This window comes from Fusarium fujikuroi, chromosome FFUJ_chr08, assembly GCF_900079805.1.
Source record: "Fusarium fujikuroi IMI 58289 draft genome, chromosome FFUJ_chr08".
Lineage (NCBI taxonomy): Eukaryota > Fungi > Ascomycota > Sordariomycetes > Hypocreales > Nectriaceae > Fusarium > Fusarium fujikuroi.
In genome coordinates, this window is record NC_036629.1 from 2,823,872 (window position 1) to 2,848,497 (window position 24,626).

The following is a 24,626-nucleotide window of genomic DNA, read 5'->3' on the forward strand; positions in this document are numbered from 1 at the left end:
CCATATGCATCTACTGATCGTCGTTACCAATGTCAATGTCCCCCATCAGCGCATTTAACATAATGCTTTCCTTCCAGGCGTCCTTGGCTGTCTGCCTCTGCTGATCGTCCCAGAAGACCTCTGGACCCCAGCTCTTTTTCTCCTTTCTCTTCTTGCTTTTCCTTTTAGCGTCATGAACTCTTTGTTCTGACTCTTGTTCTGCAAGGCGCAGCCAGCATGCACTGCCCAGTCTGCTAAGCTTGGTGTTGTAAACATCGAATAATGATGGGAATATCTCGACCCGCTTCATAATCCAGTATGGTGCATGGCCGAACTTTTGGTAGAATCGTAGGTCTTTTGCATTAGCGGGATTGAGCCACCGGACTTTGTCGGGATCCCCGTTTGAGACATCTTGATCGATGCATTTTGCTAGTCCCGATAGGTACTTTTTCTGTTGCCCGTCCTTTCTACTTGCTAGTTCCGTGAGCTGTATATCATAAACTCCAGCTAGCGACACGTTGAATTGGTGAAATAAAACTCGGGATATGTCGCGGATGTCGAATCCCACTTTGGGGATATTTGTCATCTCAAGAAGCACTCCGAGAGACATGTCACAGTTGCCTACGGCCGAGAAAGCTACATCTCCCAGTTTTCTCACGTTGACCGTGTACAGCGTTCTGTTTGATGGAACGAATAGGTGGAGGTCGATTAACTCGTCTTTGGCGATTCCCATCGCATCCAGATAGATTGGCGTAGGTTTTGCTCGGAGCTCGTTGAGATCTTGCAGTACTTTCTTCAGTTCATTCCTGGATTCCACGGATACAATGGTAGGCCCGACACTTGCATTCTCGTTACCAGTAGATTGGGAGACAGATTGCTGGCTCATGATCTTGGTGAACAGTCGGCACAAGCGAAAAGGAATGATGTGGACTCCCGTAACTTTTCAGTACACTAGCTGAGAGGTGATAAATGATGGATATTGTATGAGCTCATGACGAGATTTACTGAATGGCTTTACCCCTCTTGCAGATGATTGGATCTACTCCAAGTGGTAGGTTGATTGTGCAACGGTGGGCCTCCGACACTTGGTTATCATGCATGGATGCCTCAGCAAATCGCAAGTCAATCGCAACAAGTTTACGACGCGACAAAAGATACCATAAGTATTTCCCTCATACTTGCTTTAATTCCCTAGTAACCCAATTGCCCCCTCACTCTGGCTAGCAGGGCCTATATCCAAATGAAAAACGTCCTACAAATCCACATCCCAACGACCAGTACTTAGAATGAAGAGCGGCGCTTAGTAAAGACTGCCAGTCCAGTCTTGCGCAGCCCCGGATGAGGTAGCCCCATTGATGGGACCCGCCAAGTTAACCCCAGAGTTGGTATAGATGCCAAAAGGATCACCAGCATCATCCTTGGGGTTGTAGCTACAGCCTCCAGATGTCGGCGGAAGAAGTTGCCAGTACAGGTTCGGCAGACCAGCAGAATTCATATCATTCACTTCCGAGACGAATGACGATTTCTGATCATACTTTTGCGAATCAACTCCCCATTCCTCGAGGAAGACCTTCTTCCCGTTGGCCTGGCTCAGCCAGCTGGGTAAGTTGGCGCTCCACTTGCCAGGGACGCTCGCGTAGCGGTGGACGGAAATGGCATCGATTGCCTTGCACTGGGTCACGGCGGGGAGAAAGGTGCAGCCGTGGGAAAAGTCACCACCCAGGCCACCAGTGGAAATCAGGATATGGCTGTCCAATCCTGCGTTGCGCATGAAGGTAGCACGGCCGCACGCCCAGCCTGAAGGATCACCGTTCTTGCAGTTGCTAGGTCCAGGAGTCATGGGTTCATTCTGCAGACTGCGTCAGAGAGATACGAGCTAATGCGATGGCTTGGGGTTCATACTTGAAGGTTGAAGCTGAAGATAGCGTGAGGCCAATTCTTCCAGACTTTGCCGGAGTATGCGCCTTTGTAGTTGAGAATGTACGACAGGCGAGCGTCGTATGCATCAAAGGCATCTTGCCTCTCATAGAAATACCCGGCGCCCCAACGAGCCCAATAGGCGTCCCTTGCAAATGTTAGAAATTGCAGGTCCTTGCAATGTGGGATAGACAATACTTACTTTCTGTAATCTCCAATCAGGGAGTTGGCGTCATGGGGCGAGATGATAGCCTTGATATTCTTATCCGACAACTTCACCAGAAGCTTATCAACCTCATCCAAAGTGACCTTGTTGTACTGCCCGATAGTAGTCTCCAACTGTGGGATATCCCTGACAATCTGGCTCCCTTTCTGGCAGCCCTTGCTAGCTTGATTGACCCAAAGCCTGACAACTTTGGTGTTGTAGGAGGACAAGGTCTGGATGTACGCGTCCTGAGCGGAGTCTGACATGCCTTGTAGGAAGTAGTTGTTGGTGCCAGACCAAGAACCAGACTTGGCAACGGCCAAGCGACCAAAGGAAGCCAGGGCTAGACACACTGTAGTACAGGGACCTTTCATAGTTTGGGCTTTTTGAAGAAATGGTTGGGTAAATGATGCTCAATACTGCAATGGCGTTCCTTTGATGCTAGAGGCCTTTGCCTTGTATTTATAATTAATGGGTGTGAACGGCGTCTTGCATATTCAGGCTATATGTCGTGCATATGCAGAACCACAGCCGACTTATGGCGACATTGGGTAGAATGCGCGAGGGAGTCTTCCAGGAATCTGTAAGCATGCAACCTTTGATCAGCACAACCTTCCAGCAGTGTTTGGATGGGCAGGAAGTTGACATAGAACTTCTACAACTTAATTATCTAAATAGATTTCATCCTATAGCAATTAGGTACCAAGAAATATTTGCCCAGAATATTTAACTTCCGCCATTTCAGCGACGTCATTTCCCTTATCACACTCTATCAGACTACCGCGGCATCATGGCCCCCAAATGTCGAAGATCGAGAAAATCAGGCTCGGCCCTAAAGACTGCCGTCGTAGCCGACACCAACCAATCATGATAAGGAATGTGGTGGCTAATGCGCGAATTGGTAGCTCGGTCTGCAATAAGGCTCTGCCCATATATCTGTTTAGGGAGCAATGCCAGAGATACGAGCCCAGAAACTGATATTGGAGGTGTCATCGGTTAGCCCGCCACGTTCAGCTGATCCTCTTTAAGATAGTACCCCAATTATGCTACTAATCCAATGAGTCTTATTGGTCACCGTAGTTAGCTAGACCGTGTTTGATCTTTCAATATATGCATGAAACCTTTGCGCACGGCCATTTCAACCAAAAGGTTGCAGTAACGACGTTCAGTATCCGCATCATGCTTGCATATACGACCTGCTCACTCCGGCAAGGCGATATAGTTCGGGTGCACCGGCCTATGATAGAGGAAACTGATCGGACGATCTTTGTGGCGAGACCGAGGAATCAGACGGATGTATCCACCCTAGGCAGCTGAGCCAGGTACGGAGTTTCATATTCGGCAATAGACTCTAGCTAGCACATGATCTGCTACCATGACGAGCTAGCTATCAATACTCCTAAATTTTCAGCCGATTGTCAAGATTTAAGTCCACATGTTGAGAAGCATATATAAAGAAGACCGAGAAAGTCAAGGCAATCATCATCAATACTCTAACATCGCAGAACCATTCGACCCGCCCCAAACTTCATTCACCATGCCTTCTCTCATCGCCTTTTCAATGGTGGTCGGAACCATCGCGACATCAGTTGTCGCGGATATCTACAACGTCAACGTCCCCTCTGGCTTCTTTTCCGGTCCTCAGTCCGGCATTGGCTCATGGTACCGCGCCTCCACGGGCCAGGACTCAACCAACGGACAAAGCTGGTGTGGCTACAAATACTACAACTCGGACCCTGTGTTTGCTCCCGTAAGCTAAATCGAACCTCAGATCCATGTTGAACACCTACTTATGATTTCACAGTCTCTAAAAGCGATGGGTGGTGCCACGTACAACTCTAACCCCGATGCCTGGAGACAGCAGACTAGGAAATATTGTGGTCTGGAAGCCAAGGTCACGGACCCTACGACCGGCAAGAGTCAGCTCATGTACATTGGCGATTCATTTGACGACAAGTGGGTTAGAGTAAGTCACTAGGCGAGCTTTGGTGAGATTAGTACTGATATGTATACGTAGACGCCCGCATCCATCGACATCATGATCGATGCCTACTCCAACATTCACGGAAATCCAAACGGTGACAAAAATAACGTCATCAAGGGAGTTCAATGGGAGCTCACAGGTAGAGTCAACACCCAGTATGCTGCGCCAGGTGCGTCCTGGCCTCCTACGTCCGGTGGTTCTGGCGGTGGTTCTGGCAGTGGTTCTGGCAGCGGCGGTTTGGGGGCCAAGTGTGACGGTCAGACCAAGCTATGCAACAGCGGCCTCACCTGTCTCTCCCCTGATGGTGTTTGCAGCGACAAAGCTTGCAATTGGGGGTAAGTGACCTCATGAGAAGTGGCATGTCCCGATACTAACTGGTCCTGCTAGGTGTCAAGGATGGTCTTGCAGCTCAAGTGTCCCGTGCCAAAAGCCCGGAAACTGTGTCAACGGTATTTGCAGCTCTTAGAAAGGGGTTTAGCAATTCTGATTATTCCTAAAGGATCAGGATGTCCTCATTCACTTGATGGATCAACTCAGACATAGAAACAAATTCTAGCAATCAACATACCAATTCGTTCATACAAACCCTGCAGCCACAATCAACTTCTCTCATCAACAGTATTACAACTTACAAACGGGATTCAAACTCCTTTGGCTGTATACTATCACCCTTTTTTTTTCCCTCAGTCATCTTCTGCATAGCGGAAGTTTAACAGATAATCTAATTGCCTCTTCTTGGCGTCCTGTACTCGCTGCCGCGCCCCATCAAGACCCTCCTCGAGTTTGGCAATCTTGTCGCTCTTTGTGTCCAGATCCTTACAGTTAAGATCTTTCAGAATCTCGAGATGTCGTTTGCACTCCTCGTATGCAGCCTCAGCGGCCTTGATCTCAGCTTCTTGAGCTTGATGGACGTAAGACTCTAGTTTCATGATTCTCATGTCCTTCTTCTCAAATTGAAATGGCGCCGTGGCTTTTATTTCGCGGCGTTTCATTTCAATCTTGGTGAGTGCTAGGGCGTGCTGGAGATCGGCGACATTGGCTGCGAGGTCAATGCAGTCGGTGCAGGTCATGATATTGGTGTAGTGGTCCATGGTAATGATATTTTGGTGCTTACCTTGACTCTTCTTGCTGTGAAAATTGAGGGATAGTGCTTGGTGGAAGTTGCTGTTGGACCATGATCGATCACAGAATTGGTAAGACTTATATAGTGCAAACACGTTATGGATTGTTCTCTTACACAATTGTTTGTCTTTGTAGTTCGCAGCAGAGCTGTGTACCAGCTGTTCATTCGACATCGCCTGTTCATGGCTCCGAAAGCGTTTGACTTGAACAAAGAACAGACGGCACTATCATGCCTAACTTTCGATCAACACAGCACGGTGCTTACATCGTTAATTCTATTCAGCTTACTCTACTCTACCTGAAGTCACGACTACAGAAATTGATATGATGTGTCCTTCGCATTTTTGTTGAGGCTCGAGTCGCCCTCAAACCCTCAATCTTTGCCGTTGTTTTGTGTTGCAAAAATAGCACATTTCTACTATCATGATGGACATATTTTTTACAACATAAGGCTAGAACCAGCATCTCAAAAGACCTTTGCTCTACCTGTTCTTAGGTTGTGGCATTTGTGACGGGATGCTACGCGCGGTCTGTCCAATGGCGGTGAGCACCATCGTGAAACCCAACCAAACACTACACGCGGCTCAGCCCCAGACCTGTTGAGGCGAATCGGCGGCCGGAAAGGCGGGAGAGGCTTGCGACGTCATAAGGTTTGCAGCGTAGCATCGAGTAAGATGAAAACTGGAGATTCCATGTCAAGACGGTCTCAGAAGCAGTATTCATTGGAGAATATTGTACTTGGTCAATGCAGGCAGAATAACTGCCGAATTATTATCAGGGTTACCGGCGGTCAATCTGAACTGACAATAAATATTCCATCTTGAACAAGCTCCTTCAACATCGCCCACTTCGCTATCTCACTCAGCCACTTTTAGTCACCACGATGACCATCAAGTCCTTCGTTCTTTCTTGCTTGCTCATTGGAGCCGTCCACGCGTATGATCATCCCTTTATCCCGTACTGAGCCCTCAACTAACTCACTTCAACAGAGAGGACGCAAAGGATCTCAGCAAACATAATTGCTGTCTTCATATCAAAGACGCCAGTGACGCTTGGTGGATGACAAATCCCGACGTCACCAAAGAAGTCTGCCAGTCGTACTACAACAATATCGTGAGTATATCCGTATTTCCTGCTGAGCATAACTGGAACAGTTTTTAGGCGCAATTTGACAGCAAGACTGGGACGTGCGACGAGCACAAAAATGGGACGATCAAGGATGCGGACTGGAAGAGCAAGTGCAAGATTTATGGAACGTCATTGGGCTGGACTGATGATCGGGTTGGTGCTGGGCATGACGCGACGTGTTATCCGATAGACGCGTGAGGATCTGCGCAGAAAAGGTGACGAGATCCATACGCGCTCGTGTATCTGGTGTGGATATGCTAGATCGAGAACCGACTGTCTATGATGCGGGACATGAAGCAGTTGATAACCCTGATAACCTCGCTGCTCTTTGGGTTGAGGCTCTACCACGAAGCAGCCAGCCATAGACGAAAGGAGCCCTCAGACATTGACTAGATTACAATGCCGAGATCTAGCTTGTATGCTCATATTTTACTGTAGTAACTAAATCTGAGCCCGTCTTAGCTTGATTGCAGCAAGAAGTTCAAATGTCGGTGGTCTTTCATCATAGAGCTATATCTGCTTGCGACAGGGCATTGATCGATGCTTCCTTTCGTAGCCGCCCCAACATCTCATAGTTAACCACGTTCTAGCTAGCTACTTAGCCACACCAACAACATTGCCAGTCTCTAATTAGCATGCGCATCATGTGGATCACGATCGATGTTTGTGGAGTTCAGATGACCTTTTCGTGGCGTCAACCTCAAACGTGTTTGGCCCCACGATGGTAATAAACATCACCAAAACTCGGCCAAACCCCAAGATTCGGACAACCCGTTGAAACAAGAATTCAATTCGCTCAATATTAGTTTCTCAAACTAAAACAGTATTAACAATTAAATCCATCTCGCCAACACAACCAAGCCCAAAACCCAGGTTATCAACCCCCCAAAACTCGCACCAACACTCCCCGCCAACAAACTACTCGCTGTATTATTCCCCCAAAGCCACGTTACTACCCCAGCACCATCTTCCTCATCAATACTGCACACCATTCGACAAACATTTTCATCACCCCTCTTCCTCAAAAACCTCCCCTTCGGCCCTGCATCATCTCTTTTGCGCTTATCAGATGCATCACTGGTGTTATACAGCAGTTGAAGCCATTGCATCTCCATGTACGCTTCTTCGCCTGTCGTCATGTTCTGTGTCCAAACACCTCCATCTCCCCACGTATTGAAGATCATGAGAGATGGATCGCGGGGAACTTGGAAGGAAATGTTGGCGACTTGCTTGCCGTTGGCGTACCAGATTGATTGGCTTGGTGTCCAGTCCAGACGATGCTCTACCCACTCGTTCCACTTGAGACCATCGGGGAGTGTTGTGTTCCGCGTTGCTTTGGGATATACTTCGCCTTCAATGCTGTAACCCGGATGATTCGTATAGTGGACCCGATCGTAGTCTTCTCGCGTGAGAATCTCCATATCGGCTTCCTGCACGTTCTTGATCTCGTCGGCGGGGACGTACGTGAACATCGCCATGCAAGCGCCAGGTGCACCTCTCACGCGACCGAGGAATCTGATGGACAGAAACTGGAAGCGATCAATCGAGTCAAACTCAGATGCGACTTGAAAGTCTCGTTGTCGGTTCGTTCGCATGGAGAGGTATGTTTCTGACGCTGGGTTCTTATCTGGGTTGGCCCGGATGTAAATGTTGTTTGCAGAGTTGACCATGGGAAATCTCGCGCCGTAAGCAAGAGTATCGTGACTTCTTCGGTTGCTCCAGCTTTGGATGGCCCAAAAGTCCTTCCATTCCTTTTTCTTGAAGTATTTGCTTGTGATGTCTGCTTCAGCCGATGCATTCTCTCCGGCGATCGTGTCCGGAATGCCAGCGTAGTCTCCAAGCTTTCTAAAGTCCCAGAACCGATGCTGCGTGTAATATTCTGGTTCAATGCCGTCTGTCAGGTAACAGTCGCACTGGTCGGCCTCCCAGTCTTCAGGCTTTGTCTCCGTCACATTTTCCTGGGCTCTCGTCACTGTGATGAGCACGAAAACCACAAGTTTTTGTAAAATCCCCATTTGTGTCGATGATCGCCGTGAATCAAGGCGGCATGGTCAATGGGCAGATTAAGTTAAAGAATAAAGTAAGACTGTGTGGGGGGTTGCATCTAATATTAGACTTAGACTGAGACGAGTAATGCAAGAATCGATAGTGCCATCTCTAGCACCGAATCAGCGCGACTAACGAGCCGTAATTGTCGTTTATGCCGTTTTGGGAACGGCTCAGTAGCGAGCGTGAAAGTGCGCAAAGGAGCGCAGGGAAGGCCAAAAAGGTTGATTTGTTCTTGGCGATAGAGAAATCTGCGTGTGATGCGTGCGTTGGGAAATGGCCTAACGCCACCAAATATCGCTACGAGGCTGGTGGTCGGCGATTGCAGAAGATGCCATTTTACTAACCAGGAAACTGTCTTGGGTTCTGTGTATGCCCGGTAAACCATGTTGCACGTGTTGATGGATTGGATTAAGTTTCTTTTAAGACGTTCAACCGTCGGTCTACACTGTCATACTGAGGGGCCTATTTTCCCAAAGCCGCTTGAGAGTCTGCGTAAATCCAGGCTAGTTGGAATCATGATTACCACTTTCAACCAAGGCTGTCCTGCTATGCTTCATTGTTGGCTTGTAATTCGCATCGATTACCCTGAACGCTGGCGAAAAACGCCGTTATCTTATCATGTCCCTTATCTCGTATCGCTTCTTCCAAATACAGCTAGCTCGGTCTTCTCATAGCTCGAGACGTGACTGGAAATTGGCTGGAGGGAGCCAAAGACGACCAAAAATGATTTGTAACCAATACAGCACAAACATCCGTCGCTTGGCAGAGAAAGGCACAGCGTATAACGCTAATGAAGCTCACAATTCAACACGTCAAATTTCTTAGTTGACTTAGCGAGATGAAGTTTCGAATTGTCTTGTTTAGTTGGAGACGCGGCATGATCCGACACATCACACCCAATTTGAACACGGGAATAGGAGAGTGAGAGCGATGATGGCTGAACAAGAGGCCCGCCCTGGGTCGTGGTATTGAGAGAGAGGAAAGTCGAGTTCGTCAAGCGACCAACTCGATCGAATATATTTGTGAAGCGGAGGGAGGAAGATGTCAAGATATGTATTACTCTAAGCTATTATCTCGCGACAGAATGAAAATCTAATTAACGCATTTTCTTACATCAGCTAACGAACCAATCACCAAAAACAGAAAGTTCTCAATCACTTGCACCAGCTCTCCACGCGAACACCCTCCAACTTTGCGAGCAGCGGAAAGTCCATGTTGTGCTGCTTCATAGCCACCACAATGACATCAAATGTCTCCAAACAGCTCTTGTTCCAATCACGCTCACCAAGACGAGGAACCTGAGGCACAGCCTCTTGTTTGACCAACGCATCAGCCCAACTGAGGTCAATCCGAGCACCCGAAACAGCCAACTTTCGAACAAGCGCGACACCAGGTGAGTTGTCAAGCTGAGATTGACCAGGCTTGAAACCAAGACCAACGACAAGCACACGTGGGCGACGCTCGGTGATGGGGAGTGAGTTGATGAGACGCTGGGCAAGCTTGGCGGGTCTGTTGCTCATGGCGGATGAACAGGCTTCAAGCAGAGGAAATGAACTGTTGGCAAGAAGATAGTAGGGGTTGACGGGAATACAGTGTCCGCCGACACCGACACCAGGGGCATAAGACATGTAGCCAAACGGTTTGGTAGACGCCGCGGAACAGACCTCGTAGGGGTCGATACCGTGCGGGATACAGGCATCAGCCATTTCGTTGGCGTAGGCGATACAGACCATACGTTGGCAGTTCTCGTACAGCTTCATCATCTCGGCAACTTCAGGCTTGGATACGGTGACGACGTTGTCAAAAATGGTGGAGTATATGCGGTTGATGGCATCGAGGGAGCCGGGGAGGATGTCGTCGAGACCTGAGATGATCTTGGGGATCGACTTGACAGGGGGTTCGGTGCGACCTGGGTCAACGCGCTGTAGTTGTGAGTTAGTACACGCCTTGTTGATGAGAGGAGATTGATGAGTGAGGGTGTCACGTACCTCTGGAGACATGCCAGCAAAAAGACCAAGCTTCTTGGCGATGGGCCCGACCAACTCACGGGTCATACCAACAGCAACAGAGCTCTCAATAACAATAGTCGAACCCCGACGGGCAACTTGGCCGACCATCTTGAGAGCATCACGAAGATACGAAGAATCAATAGTCTTATCAGGCCGCAACAGCGTAGGCACCGAAATGAGAAAGTGGGTAGCAGCGATAAGATCATTCTGAGTTCGTGAAAAGCTAACGTTGTCGTTGTCCTTGAACTCATGTCGAAGATCTTGAATGCGCTTCTCAGAAACATCAAAGCCGATGACTTGATAATTTGAAGAGAATGAGCTGACGAGATGTCTTCCCACGTAGCCGACTCCAACGACTACCACCACGGGGATATCATCGGGAGTGACATCGGTAGAGATTTTGAGGGTGAGGTCTGTCTCTGAGGGGACGGAGCTGAGAGGAGGAGTGACTGGGTAGAAGGGGAAAGAGGAGGAAGACACTGAAGGTGTCAACATGCCAGTGAAGTCCTCCATCGTGACGAGTACTTCAAATATTGAAAGGAAGAAGATGAGAACAGGAGAAAACGCAAAGTTGAGCGAGAGATTTCAGATGGAAAAGGTTCAGCGGTGTTTGACCTTCTTACAAAGGCAGCTCAAGCCGAACATCTTAAGTATTCTTCCTCCAAGTTCCAGACCAGCACTTATGAGAGATTCAGGCACAGTCATAATACTGAATTATGCGCATCATTCTAAGGTGTGAAGAAGCTATTCCTCGCGGCGTTCTGAATTGCGAACGCCTCATGCTAGCGCCTCATACTACAACGGCACCCAGCAAGAGCAGCTCCAACCCAGCTGAACGGTTCCACTGAAGCTCTGATCCTGGTCCAGACTGAGAGCAAATGATTGACGGTGTGGATGGAAACAATTGAATTGAGCCTCGTTTCTTCTGAAAGCCACTTCATCGCGAGCTTGCATGTTGTTAAGTGACAGTATGTCTTGGGCGGATTGACCCATGGTGAGTGTAAACAGAGAGAGACACACGGTAAACTCCGTTCCAAGATCAAAGAAGAAACTTGTTCATTGGTCAACCATGCAGGGCTGTAAGAAGTTCCTGAATATTTGGGTACTTGTAAGCCAAAGAAAGAAGTGGCAGAGACTATTGATTCAACCGAGCCAACGAGGGTCTGAATCACCTCTTCTAGTGCCCGAAAGCTAAACTCTGGGCTCTAGACCGCTCCATGGGGTAATCTTAGGAGGCGGTTGATCTAGTCTTTCACCAGGTTTCTCCGCGTACCAACCTAAATCAAAAGCTTGTCGTTGGAAGCTGAGTACAGTATCCGATGGCTCGGAACCAGCTATTGAGGCCAGTAGATCCTCCGGCGACCAAGATGTAAGGTCAGGGGTATGCCCGCCCGTGCTGCAAAAAAAAATAAAAAAAACACGGCTCGGTCGGAACTTTTGAAAAGCATGGGATGAAAAGCAAAGGTGTCTCACCGTGTAGCATGATATTCTCCACATTTAGCGCAAGTTCCGGTGGCTGAAAGAAGAACAATATGAACAAAAAGGAAAACACGCATGAAATACGGAGTAATTTCCTGTGAATAGAGTTGTCTCCATTCTGTGTAACGGGAAGACGGGTCCAGGTGAGACACGGCAAGATTTGCTCCTCTTTTTGGCTGGTGTTGAGGACCAGTCTTAAAGCCAGGGCGGGGCTAAGAGCGGCTGACACGGGTGAGAGACACTAACGGCCGTACTGTTCCCATTAGTGGCGAAATGAGGCTGAAGGAAACCTGATTGTTGTCGCATGATTGAAGCGCCGTGATGATCAATGTTGCTGGGAGAATAACGATTGACGTTGGGCCTCATTTGGTTCCGGTTCTGGCTGGGACTGGACCGAGCTTTAAAATAATAACGTGAAGCGTTGACTTCTCGATGCCCTATTATTCCCCACGAGACTCAGACTTCCCACTCTCCTCCCGCTTCAACCGTTTCGGCGTGGATGCCAAGATCTTAAGCTTATTGATCCGTCACGATATCCGTGTTTTAGCGTACATCAAAGCCAATTTATGCCTGAATAAATTATGAAAAGGCATAAAATATGCAGCTTCAAGGATCGGTGTGGATAGATCGCTGGCTAGATTCTTGATCTGTCTTAGCGGACCAGACTATTGATTCAGATCTACGGGTAGCCGCGTCCATATTAGTCCCCCCTTGTTCAGCCAAAGGAACGGCCAGATCTCATGACTTTTTTTTTGAGACAAAAAGCAACTTCAATAAAGCCCCGATGATTCATGATTATTGCTACCCGCTCAGCCGCAATATCACGCTAATCTAGGACAACTGCTGATGGAGAGAGGGGGAGACTCGCTTCGACAGTCTCATGTTGGGGGAAGAGGTAACACTACGAGCGTTAATCGGTCTGTGGGCCTTTCGCTGGCAGAAACCTGTTGCATACAGACTGGAAAGATCATCCATCTCGTTGGGTCATGCCAATTCACACATGACCGGGGTGAGCGATCAACAACAGGGGTCTTGCCGCCTGAGACAATCTTTTCGGCTGAACCGTCTACCAACAAAGCACCAAGACTGAACCACGTCCACGCTGCCAGTCTCGATCAGTCTTAATTTGTCTCAAACCTGAGCCTCAACTCAACATCTATGCATATCTTCTGGTCACGATCCCTGTTCAGGCTCCGAAAGAAGGACGGTTCTCTAGGGCATCTCCTTTTTGGTCATGACGCCACAGTCCACGTCCGGGACTACACGGACACCTCGTTTACTGCAGCACGTTATTAATGCAGGTTGTTTCGTTTGGACCCTTGGCTGGACTCAGGAGTCTGCTTGCCAAGAAGAAAAGCAGATCCTCATCGATCCAGACCTTTGGTAGTCGCCCCGGTAGCATGTCGCATCTAAGTAATTGGGCCTACAACACACGAGACACCAACCTGGTAGCCGAGCCCTCAGCTAGCCATGTCGAACCAATTTAGAAATGGAGCTGAATGTCTAGAGCTTTTAGTTAGTGAGACTATTGCTGCCATGCATGGTAAGGCAAGCTAAGAAAAAGCTAAGTGCTCTGTCTTGATTTGAGCTCTTTGCCACAAGCCTTGACGGTAATTAAACACATCTAGCTCACAATTTAGACATTATAATGGAAGAAAAGCCTTCGCTTGATAAGGAGGTTTCTGTCATTTAGTTACCAACCTCAACTGGTTACTCTATTCTTTTCCCTCATTCCACCTTGTCACTCGTTTCTTGGTGTTTCAAGACATTCCAGCATCCTCGTCTTGTCCAAAGTCGTCTCTTCCCTTCTTGTACATACCATCTTTGGTGTAACAATGACCTCTCTCACCACTACCCCCCCTCGTTCCATCCTCATTGGCAAGCAAAAGGTTCGTCACTGTTACACTACATCATCCTGCCCTTTGACTAACATCGTCTGAAACAGGACCAAGTCCATGCCAATGTTCGAATCGTCCATGGGAAAGCTCTCTCCAATGATTCAGATGTCTCATACACTGAATATCCCGTCGTGCCTATTCCCGCGCACCTCGCCGACGAAACTTCATCAAATGATAGTTACCGCGCTTCGCAGCCTTCGTCTTTGAGATCATGGGTCTTTGAGTCAGTCGGTACACCAGATACTCAGAGAACTTCGGTGACTAGCCGCCCTGGCTCAAAGGGCACCGATCTAATTGCTCCTATTCCTCGCCTTCCTATCTCGATTAGCAACAACACATCTGTTGGCTCTCGCTCTGATGCTGGCCACTCGTCTACTCCTTCTGTTGATGATGAGATCACGCCTGTTCCTCAACCCTCGGCCGAGCGCGATAATACACCGGAGTTCAAGAGTGATGGTGCTGAACAGGCTAAGCCCAAGGTCGAGACTGCTTCTGAGGATGATGTCGGTAATGCTGTCTTGCTGAAGCGTGGCAAGAGAAAGGTCACTATTCAAAAGTACGTTCTCACAGCTGGTCTGATTGCAGTCAAGTAAGTTCATCTCCCATTCATCCCACTTGCTCATACTGACTCACATCTCAGCTTCATGTTCATATTTGCCAGTTGGTACTGGCCCAGATACTACTACATCTACCTACCCTTCATCTCCTTCCCCCTCGTCCTCAACTGCATCATGATCGCTTCCATCGCTGCCTTCACCCTCATCCACTGGGTCAGTCCCGAGGAGCAAATCAAGCCCGAATCCCCCGAGAACATGGTCTACGTAATCCCCTGCTACAACGAGACTCTCGAAGAGTGCACTCGGTCCCTCGACTCTCTTGTCAACCAGACCGGGCTTGAGAATCACAAGAAGGGCATCATGGTCATCTGTGATGGCCGTGTTCGTGGTCCTGGTATGACAAAGACCACTGGCGACTACCTCAATGAGGATATCTTCCTTCACCAGACACAGAGGAAGAAGATCCGAGGCGCATATACTGCTTGGGACGGTCAGCAGATGGACATTGAGATCTCGAAGGGCTTCTACAAGGGCCTGCCCTTTTACTGTATCGTCAAGGACCAGAACCAAGGCAAGCGTGACAGTCTCATCGTCATTCGATCGTTCCTCTACAAGTTCAACACCCGTGCCCAGAACCCTGAGTCCATCTTCTCGCGTGAGTTCCTCGATTCCATGACTAGCTGGCTTGAGAACGAGGCCAAGATGGATAATGTCGATCATCTCATTGGGATGGATGCCGATACTGTCTTTGAGGACAATTGTGTCACTGAGCTTCTCAAGGAGTCATACTATCCCAACACTGTCGGTGTCTGCGGTTATGTCGCTGTGGACTTCAAAGATGGCAACTGGAACCTCTGGTCCATCTACCAATCTGCCGAGTACACCATCGCCCAGGGTCTTCGTCGTCTTCATCAGTCCATCGCCACCAAGAAGGTCTCCTGTCTCCCTGGCTGCTGCCAACTTCTCAAGATCTGCGATGAAACCTGTGGTGATCTCGTTCTCATTGACCTCTTCGGTTACTTCCCCAAACACATGGACGGTATGCTCAAGCGTATCCGCGCTACAGCCTCAGAGGATCGTAACCATATTTGCCAATTGCTCGTCACGTTCCCTCACGCCCAGACTCGCCAGGCCCTTTTTGCTCGCGCTTACACTGACGTCCCTCACTCTTGGAACGTCTTCCTCTCTCAGCGTCGTCGCTGGACTCTTGGTGCTACTAGCAACGACCTTCTGCTCTTCTGTGCTTGGAACACTCAATGGTGGGAGCGCATCGTTGCCTTCTCCAACGTTCTCACCTGGTCTCTCAACGTGTTCGTCATTGCATCGATTGGCTGTATGATTGTCGCTTTCATGAGTCAACCTTGGTGGCTAATCATGTGTTTCGCTGGTGTAATGATTATCCCTCTTCTATACTATGTAATTATGGCTACTTGGCTTCCTCGAAACCTTGTTGAGCGTGCCCAGTTCCTGCTGGGCTTGGCTGTCTTTGTCTTCCTCGGTCCTTTCCTCAACATCGCTGTTATGCTCTATGCTGTTGTCAACATGGACAACTTTGGCTGGGGTAAGACAAGGAAGGTCGTCACTGATGACTCTGAAGAGGAGAAGTCATCACAGAAGGATGGTGTTGTGTCTGATAGCAGCTCGACTGAGCCTAAGGAGAAGACTGCTACAGCAGTGTAAGATTTGAGTTGCATAATGGGTTGGGCATAAAAAGACGACTAGAAGTTACATATCAAGAACATACATTAGATAAACATAATTAATTGTAATACATATCCTGATTTATTTTCTTAATTGACTTACAGTGACATGCCTTTTGCCCTTGAACAATCGAGCATCGACCCAACGCAGAGCTGGGTGCATGGGTCACAAACGAAGTGGCCCTTGGAATGAACTGGAGATGAATCGTTTGAGGTGACATATCGGGGGGCACCTTCGCGGCTATATTTGACACTGATTCCATGCCGTATCAGCATTTGGATAAGGACCATGTGAACGGCCGGGGCGTCATATCAATTGATGAAATACACCCTCAGCAATCAGGGCCCAGATTTTCTAAATATGGCAAACCCCGCAGCCCCCCAAGAGCTCTATCTTAGCGCTATCACGAGGCTTAGCGTGCTGTATGTCCAAGGCGCTACGTACATCATTTGCGTTATTCAGTTAGGGTCATGTCAGCTTACTCAGAACTAGCACTGGGTCCTCAACTTGTTTTCGGATGAGGAGAAAGTATATCTAGGAACACGTCCCCAGCTGATTATATCCTTAGAGCTACTGTGCAATCTATCTTGGTACCGCATATCATATCTGCTTCTATACCTAGTCCCAGCAACTTTACGGTCTGAATTGACCTCGAGCTTTTCGCTCCACCGTTAATGATATAAGCATCCTTTAACACGACACAATGGTCAGCAAAACATCTCGGCAAATCATATGGCTCTTGGTTTCAATTGCCGTACTTTCAACCCTCTTTGGACTCCTTCTTCCAACCAAACTGCTCCGTCTAGTACCAGTCATATCATCGATAGTCAGCCTACAATTTGCTTACGACGAGTACGCCTTCCTCTCCTGCTGGACAATCCCTCAATACCGAGTGCAGGCAAATGAGCTGCTACCCCTTTGGTTCACAAATTGGGGACCATGGGGAACTAAAGTTGTCTTTGGAAGCTTTACTTTAAGTTTGGCAAGCGGATTTGCGAATACTGTTACCTCTTGGAATGGCACTGGGGCTCGGAGTGTCGTTGTCTCTTACCTGGCTGGAACTCTATTTGCGGCCGGTCATCTCCTCATTTTTGGTCCCAAAGCAATCGATTTGCTGGCCAAGATCCGGCGCAATGATGCTAATGCTTCAAGTACGGCATCGTTAGATCTGTGGTTAGAGATGCACCTAACGAGGTCTTTAGTGGTGGATTTACCAGCTGTTGTTTGCTTCATCACCGGTTTCCTTCTAGCCACGGAGAGCGTTGTTTGAGTTTTGCAATAATTCAATATTTTATAGGTTAACTCAAGAATTAACAAATTGACTGTTGCAGTTACAGCAGTATTTGTGTTTGTTAGAAAGAGTAAGCTTTTCTAATAGGCGAGGCTAAGTTCCTAGTGATTCTGATAAAGGTCCCAAATTCGTCCAAAAGTCTGTCTTGTAAGAATATTCAATTATCTGCTTGAAAATCTCCCATCCCATAAATAAAGCAAGCTTCCACTCATCAAGTGCAATAAAGAGAACAAAGCCCCTTGACGAGCCACGATGTATCAACAACCGGCTTCCCTGCACGATTGCTCCTTAGTTTCCAGCGAAAGTGGTGGCGACAGTAGGGACTGTGCTGGTGAAAAATGTCGAATGAGGCTCAGTGGCCAGCTGTTCTTCCGGGATGGGTCTTTCGCGCCAGTAACAGGCAATCTCTTTCCAAGTTGTCTTCCAGCAGTCTGTTCCGTCGCTGCCACAGCCGACCTTGTTTTCGGAGTCTTGAACCAGGCATCGCTTATTGCCTTGTCCAGAAAACCTAAAGTGGCCGCGTCGGTTGCCCCAGTCCATACAGAACTCTGTCATAGCAGGGACTGACGTTCCTCGGCACCCTTCATTGGCATTAACACGATAGGCACCAAAGTCGGTATAAAAGATGCCATCATCGCTATGACAACTGCCAGCCGCGCAGTTCGTAAAGACCTCCATACGGTCTGCCGAGACAGTCAAGGCCATAGCCGCGATGATTGCAGTGATATCGAAGCGCATTTTGGTGTTGAGGTTTGAAGGGTCGGGGGTTGTTTCTCAGTGGAGTTGATAAGAGAGAGATAGTGTGAGTTCAGCAAGGACAAGTAAAGTCTGCAGGGAAATGAAAGCTTGAAGTGGCTGTGGAAGCTTGTTCATGGGGAAGAAAGACGAGATCTCTTGGTATTTATACCTGGGATATCGCCAAGTTGTCAGCCGACTTTTCTGAACCGCAGTTGTAAACCGCCTGCCAGATTTGGCCAAGGACAAAGCTCGTATATTCAGTTTCTTATTCACTACTCCAAACTCAGAAGGTAGACTATGCCGGCAGTTGTGAAAGGTTGAGAGCCATAGTCATTTCTCTAAATTATCATGGGTTGTTTTACCGATATGTCATACGAGGCGAAATCTGGTTAAAATGCCCGAGCAATAGTTTTGCTGCGCCTCACAGGTGCATGCAAGCCTTGCATAAAGCCTCCACTGAGCAACACGGTAACTCAGCAGCATAAAGCTTAATCTTAAAGGCAAAACCCTTTCTTTTAACGTCCATGTTATTACCGCGACCGTTCATCGTTTAGATAGGTGAAACGTGCCATTTTGATTGGTAATACCTTCCTTCTACGGGCTAGGAACGGAGGCGCGGGATAACTAATAGGCAGCCCAGGGTATTCCGAGTTAGGGTCACATTTAGGGAATCCGCAATTCGGACTATCGCAAGCGACTTCCTCTCAAAAGTTCCAAAACCATGTTACAGGCCATTCTGGCGCCTAAGGCATTTTAGGCCGTGGAGTAATGTAACTGGACACTTTACGCAATGGTGACTCGTTTTAATCCTATACACAGGTTTGAACTTTTGAAGCGCGCCTGGAAGCATTAGGTGCGGCAGAGCTCCCCTTCTTGAGAATATCGGATGTTTTTACTAACAAATGGCTCAGTGGACTGGGCATGGGCATCTCTGACTCTCTCACAGTGGTGGCTGAGCACCCTCAATAGTTTTGCACTTTGTTTTCAAGATAATTTACTTAGTGTCAGCTGCGGATCATCTGGAGACAGGACCGAGATAGTGAACCAAAGGAAGATCATAATGACATGAACAGGGCAGGATAGACAACACAATACAAAACAAAGAGCAGGGCAGGGCTTGGTAGTAGTTATCACTTGTGTTAGCAGCCTAAAGTTTAACCTTAAAATCAATAATCGACTGTATACTAGTAGAGGCAGGGAGGACAAAAGCGCCAAAAGACAGAGAAGGAGACAATAGAGCCAGATGATAGCGGCCGCTTCTGAAAATAAGAACAAAAACCTTGTAGGCGCATATCTTATCTTATTGGTTATTTAAAGTCCCGAGTAATTAGTGCGGCGTGGTAACTTGCGGCCCGACTTTTAGTTACATTCTAATTCATGATAAGCGTTTAGATAAAAAGAATCCCTGTTACAACATGCAATGGCAGAGGTTTTTACCACGTATTTATAGTTACTTTCACCTATAAGTAAACGGTTTGCTAGATTAGCGGCTATTAAAGTCCTAAGCTGACTGGTAAAAATTAGTAATTACATTCTTCCCCAGGTCGATACTACCTGCAGTGTAGAAAGTTCTCAGGTGATGAGCTGAGATGGATCAGTGCATTACGAAAATACCGCGATAAGATTCCGAGGATCTTACATATCGGGCCAAGTCTCTAGATGAGCCTGCTTTTGGTTGCGTTTAAACAAATATCCTAGGTCTTGTCACAGTCCAAAGAGTAGTAACCTTTCCGAAGCAAGCAGCCCATCGGGCTCGTCAATGATCCCAATTATTTTCCACACTGGTGTATGATATCATTCTCCTCGCTTCGTGCAGATGCTGGGCTGAAATGGGAATCTATCTCGCGATGCCGGTTCTGGATCGTAATTCACGATTGAGTGGAGTTTCCTTTCGTTAGAGCATGTCTGTTGGAAAAGAGACGTCAGTCAGTCTAGAGACGTGCAAACCAGTTGGAAGCCGGGTCCATCCCGGCGTTATCACTGTCGCGTCGCGTCGCGTTAATTGATGGGCGTTGTGGCTTCGGATTAAGCTTATTCCATCACTGCAACCACTCACAATTTCCAAGGTCTTATCAGTTCTTATCAGTCACATTTCCGTCAATCAACCTCTTACCCTGCATGTGAAAGTAACACAGACATTGACATGAAGCTATTTACAGGCGTGCATCGATTGCCTTTTTCGTTTCGCTGCATATCCTGAAGTTTCCTTTTGCTCAGAGTGGCGTTTTACTATTGTTTTTATTATCTATTAGCGTCGCATTTCGCAGATATGTCCCTGTTGCATTTTAATCGCTTCTATCCACTACTTCAACTTTTGTCTCAATTGAACGTATTCACTGTAAAGAAGAAAGTACACAATAGTATTTTGATTGCTCCTCTTTCCCAGTTTGTCTTGCTTATCTAGTTGTAGGAGATATGGTGCATAATTGCGCTATCCATTGAGATATGTTTATGGGGGAGGAAGATCTCCTGGCTACATCGATCTCTAGCTCTATAGTCTACACCTTGCCTGCAATATTTGAAGCCGTCATTAGACCATGGAAGTATCAAGAGACTCTCACATCACTGTCGGCCTGCATAATAACTCAGGCTAAACATATGACGCTTGATGCCAGGCTGTCCTCATCACCTGTAACATATCATATTCTACACAAGAGGACCACGTCAACAACTGCGCCCAGGCCGCCACAACCACTTTTCACCCATTTCTTCCCTCCGTAACCTTTTAATTCACTTCTCTAGCACACATAACCACACAGAGCTAAGAGAATAGACCGGGGAGTGACTCAGTCTTACTGACAGAACCTGAAGTTCACGGGGACCCCGATCTCAGGGACAAAGACGACTCTGGCCGCACTTATGAAGCGAGCCCGAAAGACAGGGATCTTCAAGCTACTAGTAACTCATTCAATACGCATTTCTTCATCGATTTCGTCGACATACCGGGATCTGTTGCAGAAACGATGCTTCTTCTTTGTTGTTATGAATTAGAGGCGCCGAGGAAGACTGCAGCGATGCTTCAGGACCATATACTTAAGCCGTGGTGTTTCCATCTGTTCTAGAAGCAAACTTCCTTCACACCATTGCTGAAGCGAAATTGCCCTGCTTGCATCGCTGAACTTCCCGTCTCTGTCCTACGATCCCCGCTGCCTTGGCAGTTGCCCTAGTGTAAGTAGTGCAGACTCCAGCCAGGCACAACTGAGACTAACGATCTACCCAGCCAATCCACACTTGCATAAATATCACAACCACAGACCCCACACATGATGGCGGAATCTACAAGCGCAGAACGTTTGGACTACCTGTTGGAGATGGCTTTGACCATTCATGAGGGTATTGTTGAGCATGTTGAGGGCGACGACGAACTTGACAAGCAACTCATTGCCCACTTAAAAGAGTTGGACCACTTCATCGTGGTGAAGAAGGCTCTGCAAGGCCGCTACGTCAATCAGCCTTGCAGCAGCGACGATGAACTTGCTGCGGGTGGCAGCACCCCACCGCCCAGCCACCAAGCCCCTTTGACTGCTGCGCATGCCAAAAAGCATTCAATCAGCCCCCAGAGTCAGCATTCGCCCCCTTCCCCTTCGCTTTCTTTTCTTCGCCCGAGCCACAAGGCACCAGAACTTCGGCACCTGCACGACGAAAAGGTACTCGCTGGATCCAGGGAGAAACGAAAGGTTCCAAGGCTCTGCGCAAGATGCGGAATGCAGTACCCTATGCAAGCTGGGTTGACAAGCCCAAATGAACGACGGGGATGGCGATCGGATAGTAGGAGGTATTGCATTAAACTTTGATGTTTGAAGCGGGAAGGGACAATAGAGGTTGTATAAGTTGACATATACCCAAGTTAGATCTCATTAGCGTTAGACAGTTTCACAGTCCTTACAGCATGTGTACTAGTTATATGGCCAAATAATGCAGTCATTTCCGACCGTCTCACAACCAAAACTAGAAGTTTCCAAGACTCAAGTCAATTAACTAAGTGGTATCAACTGACTTTCAGAACGTCAACAAGAATTAGGTATACTCCCAAGCTCTCTCTCGCTGACCAAAAGTCACTTACATCGATCACGGTGCACAGTGCAAGAAAAAACAAAAAGCAAATGGGCTCCTCCGGGGATTGAACCCGGGACCTCTCGCACCCAAAGCGAGAATCATACCTCTAGACCAAGAAGCCGATTTTAGTAATCAGATATCAAAAGAGGTCCTAGAACATGATTCATACTGACATCGGTTAATCACCATCACCATCACGCAATAACAATTCTCTGATATGACCTTTGTCGAGTAAGGCACGCAAAACAAGCAATATCTGTTGGGTTAAGGGACTTAAATTAATTTCTATATTACCTAACTTAATCACTACTCTTTATCAATTTAAAAACAATAACTCCCGATATCGCAATGTTAATACAAAACAGCGAGGAACAAAGAATAGTGATTCTGTTGAGTCGGCCCTCGAGCTTGTTCATCTCCCTCTGGGTAATACGTTTGTCCTTAAGTGCTTGTCGAGATGCCGTAAGCTTTCTGTCAATGACTGGAGTGCCGTTTTCGCAGCAGCTGTCTTCATCAGATTTATCTGTGACCTCGATGATCTTTGTGCTCTTTAGAGATTCGCTGACACCTGTTCCTTGCTGGGACAGAACCGATGTTTGCCACTGAGGCATAATGTCGAAGTAAGATAATTCCTGACGAGACATGCTGACTGATGTTTTTCGACTGTGAGAGAGTGATGGTATAGCGGAAGAGAAAGTTGTAGCGGGATAAGTTGAGAAGAAGCCGACAGCGCGCAATTTCGGGGAAGATATACTTGTTATAGCGTCGAGATCCGCATAACGTTCAAAAACTCTTTATAAGAGATCCTTGTTCTTCTAATTGATGCGTGCGGAGTATGTTCACTATTCTGATTTATTGTTTTCGGGCCAAGTGCTCGCTTAGTTCTATAACAGGCCAGATGTTTAGTGGGACGCCTGAGAACAATGAAGAATAACTTTCGGGTTAACCCAATGATCACCAGAAGCATCATTCCTGCTACCATTGACTAAATCTATCTGCGAAATGAAAGAAAAGTCTGTCCTATTGAATGCTGCGCTACAGTATCTGAATTACAAAGACATGTTGGACAGCGATGAGTCTTCTTTGATCATTGCGGAACAAGGGCCCTGACATTGATGGTATTGTGGCCTGGAGGGCTGAAGCCTCTTTTAGCCCCTCAACCTAATCACAGTTACCCTCTCAGTTCAATCTTCCAACTCAAGAATGGGTGCCAACAAAAGCCACTGCGCCATAAATCTTCTCCGCAGTCTGGTGCTGTAAATCTTGGGGTCCTCATCTAAGTAAATCGAGGGAGGAATTGGGTCGGTGGCGTCTCGTGTAACCGGACCAGGCCAGTTTAAGAACACTTCCTTTTTGGCAGCGTATAAAAGTCGCGACATGAAGCCGACCAAAGGATATCGAAACATTGTTCTATTAGACGAAGAATGAGAAAAACAGAAAGTATAAATTTACGCGCAAGTCATTGAGTTGTCCGTAGTCGCAAGTTCCAGCCTCCTGATGATTTGACTAGCGGACACTATTATCTGCAACCGGCCCGGCATCAGCATTTCCCGTATCCAAGTAACGGAGTTCTGAGACTAAGGGTAGGGGTTCTCTCGACAGTAGGTAAAGCTGTGGAGGAGTGTCTCGGAACCTTGAGTTGTGGCTTATATGCCAAGCAGACCCCAGGGTGAACAAGTCGCTGAACATTCAATAAACGCATCAAGACCAAAAGCAAGTATGGTCACAAGGCATAAATTTGACCATAAACATGATCCATCAGATATGTCACGTCGTACAAAATGAGGAATGAGAGACAAAATCATAATGTACTGTCAGCTGCACCCATGCAGGGCTGTAGCACAGAGCAAGTGATTCGATATTGATGTGCGCCTTACAACCAGGTGCAGACGTGACGGGTGGATTACGCTCATATCCCTAATATGCACATTTTATTGACGTGATGCACCTACTACGAACTTGAGCTCACGTCATATGTCGGATAACCCCCACCGCATGGTTACACAAGATCTCACCGTGATGAGGCTGGGCATCGGAGAATAACAGATCGGGAATGGATGGCGGAATCTACCAGGCCGCAGATAGGCAATTAACAGCTGCAAGGGATTTGAGGTATGCCGTCCATCCAAGTACAGTCTGGTTGATGCAAGGGATTGACTAGAGCTGAGCTGGAGATGTTGCTTTTTGTAAGCCGGCCCCTCCGTATCCAGCCGCATGGGGCTGTTCGCATCGCATCTGCAAATACCGATCTAGAATCCGAGACAGTTGGATAACATGTGATCGATATGTCTCAAGCCATCATCAGGGAGGAACCGGACGGAGCGGTGTTTCGGGTATTACACAGGGTATTGGGATATGAAACATAAAATAGGGGCACAGCAAAAGAATGATAAAACCAAGCCTCAGCCCTGATTGATCGCATCGTCATCTTCAACTTTATCTATTCCACTTCACAACTCGCATGATAATCTATAACTCCTTTTGCAAGATGCCTTCAACAGTTCTTGTCGACA

General features: G+C 47.6%; 12 protein-coding genes and 1 non-coding gene; 5 read left to right on the top strand and 8 right to left on the bottom strand.

The window, feature by feature from the left end:
* Window positions 1-10: 10 nt before the first annotated feature.
* Window positions 11-865, bottom strand: FFUJ_12775 (uncharacterized protein; the record flags this gene model as incomplete). Its single annotated transcript, XM_023582421.1, has 1 exon — window positions 11-865. The coding sequence occupies one exon, from the start codon at window positions 863-865 to the stop codon at window positions 11-13; it is 855 nt and encodes a 284-aa protein (XP_023434959.1).
* A 414-nt stretch (window positions 866-1,279) lies between these two features.
* On the bottom strand, window positions 1,280-2,475 carry FFUJ_12776 (uncharacterized protein; the record flags this gene model as incomplete). XM_023582422.1 has 3 exons in its annotated part: window positions 1,280-1,828; window positions 1,882-2,044; window positions 2,099-2,475. 3 exons carry the CDS (start codon window positions 2,473-2,475, stop codon window positions 1,280-1,282), a joined length of 1,089 nt encoding a protein of 362 aa, XP_023434960.1.
* Window positions 2,476-3,638: 1,163 nt separating this feature from the next.
* FFUJ_12777 (uncharacterized protein) lies at window positions 3,639-4,582 on the top strand (the record flags this gene model as incomplete). XM_023582423.1 has 5 exons in its annotated part: window positions 3,639-3,851; window positions 3,906-4,067; window positions 4,119-4,341; window positions 4,400-4,420; window positions 4,473-4,582. 5 exons carry the CDS (start codon window positions 3,639-3,641, stop codon window positions 4,580-4,582), a joined length of 729 nt encoding a protein of 242 aa, XP_023434961.1.
* A 186-nt stretch (window positions 4,583-4,768) lies between these two features.
* On the bottom strand, window positions 4,769-5,176 carry FFUJ_12778 (uncharacterized protein; the record flags this gene model as incomplete). Its single annotated transcript, XM_023582424.1, has 1 exon — window positions 4,769-5,176. One exon carries the CDS (start codon window positions 5,174-5,176, stop codon window positions 4,769-4,771), a length of 408 nt encoding a protein of 135 aa, XP_023434962.1.
* Window positions 5,177-6,090: 914 nt separating this feature from the next.
* FFUJ_12779 (uncharacterized protein) lies at window positions 6,091-6,533 on the top strand (the record flags this gene model as incomplete). XM_023582425.1 has 3 exons in its annotated part: window positions 6,091-6,143; window positions 6,197-6,320; window positions 6,369-6,533. The coding sequence occupies 3 exons, from the start codon at window positions 6,091-6,093 to the stop codon at window positions 6,531-6,533; spliced, it is 342 nt and encodes a 113-aa protein (XP_023434963.1).
* A 635-nt stretch (window positions 6,534-7,168) lies between these two features.
* On the bottom strand, window positions 7,169-8,350 carry FFUJ_12780 (related to xyloglucan endo-transglycosylase-like protein; the record flags this gene model as incomplete). The annotated part of the gene is made up of 1 exon (XM_023582426.1): window positions 7,169-8,350. One exon carries the CDS (start codon window positions 8,348-8,350, stop codon window positions 7,169-7,171), a length of 1,182 nt encoding a protein of 393 aa, XP_023434964.1.
* Window positions 8,351-9,538: 1,188 nt separating this feature from the next.
* FFUJ_12781 (related to Vi polysaccharide biosynthesis protein vipA/tviB) lies at window positions 9,539-10,906 on the bottom strand (the record flags this gene model as incomplete). XM_023582428.1 has 2 exons in its annotated part: window positions 9,539-10,306; window positions 10,373-10,906. The coding sequence occupies 2 exons, from the start codon at window positions 10,904-10,906 to the stop codon at window positions 9,539-9,541; spliced, it is 1,302 nt and encodes a 433-aa protein (XP_023434965.1).
* Window positions 10,907-13,707: 2,801 nt separating this feature from the next.
* On the top strand, window positions 13,708-16,007 carry FFUJ_12782 (related to chitin synthase class IV; the record flags this gene model as incomplete). XM_023582429.1 has 3 exons in its annotated part: window positions 13,708-13,761; window positions 13,818-14,359; window positions 14,411-16,007. The coding sequence occupies 3 exons, from the start codon at window positions 13,708-13,710 to the stop codon at window positions 16,005-16,007; spliced, it is 2,193 nt and encodes a 730-aa protein (XP_023434966.1).
* Window positions 16,008-16,731: 724 nt separating this feature from the next.
* FFUJ_12783 (uncharacterized protein) lies at window positions 16,732-17,298 on the top strand (the record flags this gene model as incomplete). The annotated part of the gene is made up of 1 exon (XM_023582430.1): window positions 16,732-17,298. One exon carries the CDS (start codon window positions 16,732-16,734, stop codon window positions 17,296-17,298), a length of 567 nt encoding a protein of 188 aa, XP_023434967.1.
* A 309-nt stretch (window positions 17,299-17,607) lies between these two features.
* FFUJ_12784 (uncharacterized protein) lies at window positions 17,608-18,057 on the bottom strand (the record flags this gene model as incomplete). Its single annotated transcript, XM_023582431.1, has 1 exon — window positions 17,608-18,057. One exon carries the CDS (start codon window positions 18,055-18,057, stop codon window positions 17,608-17,610), a length of 450 nt encoding a protein of 149 aa, XP_023434968.1.
* A 3,266-nt stretch (window positions 18,058-21,323) lies between these two features.
* Window positions 21,324-21,851, top strand: FFUJ_12785 (uncharacterized protein; the record flags this gene model as incomplete). The annotated part of the gene is made up of 1 exon (XM_023582432.1): window positions 21,324-21,851. One exon carries the CDS (start codon window positions 21,324-21,326, stop codon window positions 21,849-21,851), a length of 528 nt encoding a protein of 175 aa, XP_023435176.1.
* Window positions 21,852-22,163: 312 nt separating this feature from the next.
* Window positions 22,164-22,235, bottom strand: tRNA. Its single transcript has one exon. It is a non-coding gene (tRNA).
* A 177-nt stretch (window positions 22,236-22,412) lies between these two features.
* On the bottom strand, window positions 22,413-22,757 carry FFUJ_12786 (uncharacterized protein; the record flags this gene model as incomplete). The annotated part of the gene is made up of 1 exon (XM_023582433.1): window positions 22,413-22,757. One exon carries the CDS (start codon window positions 22,755-22,757, stop codon window positions 22,413-22,415), a length of 345 nt encoding a protein of 114 aa, XP_023434969.1.
* Window positions 22,758-24,626: the final 1,869 nt, after the last annotated feature.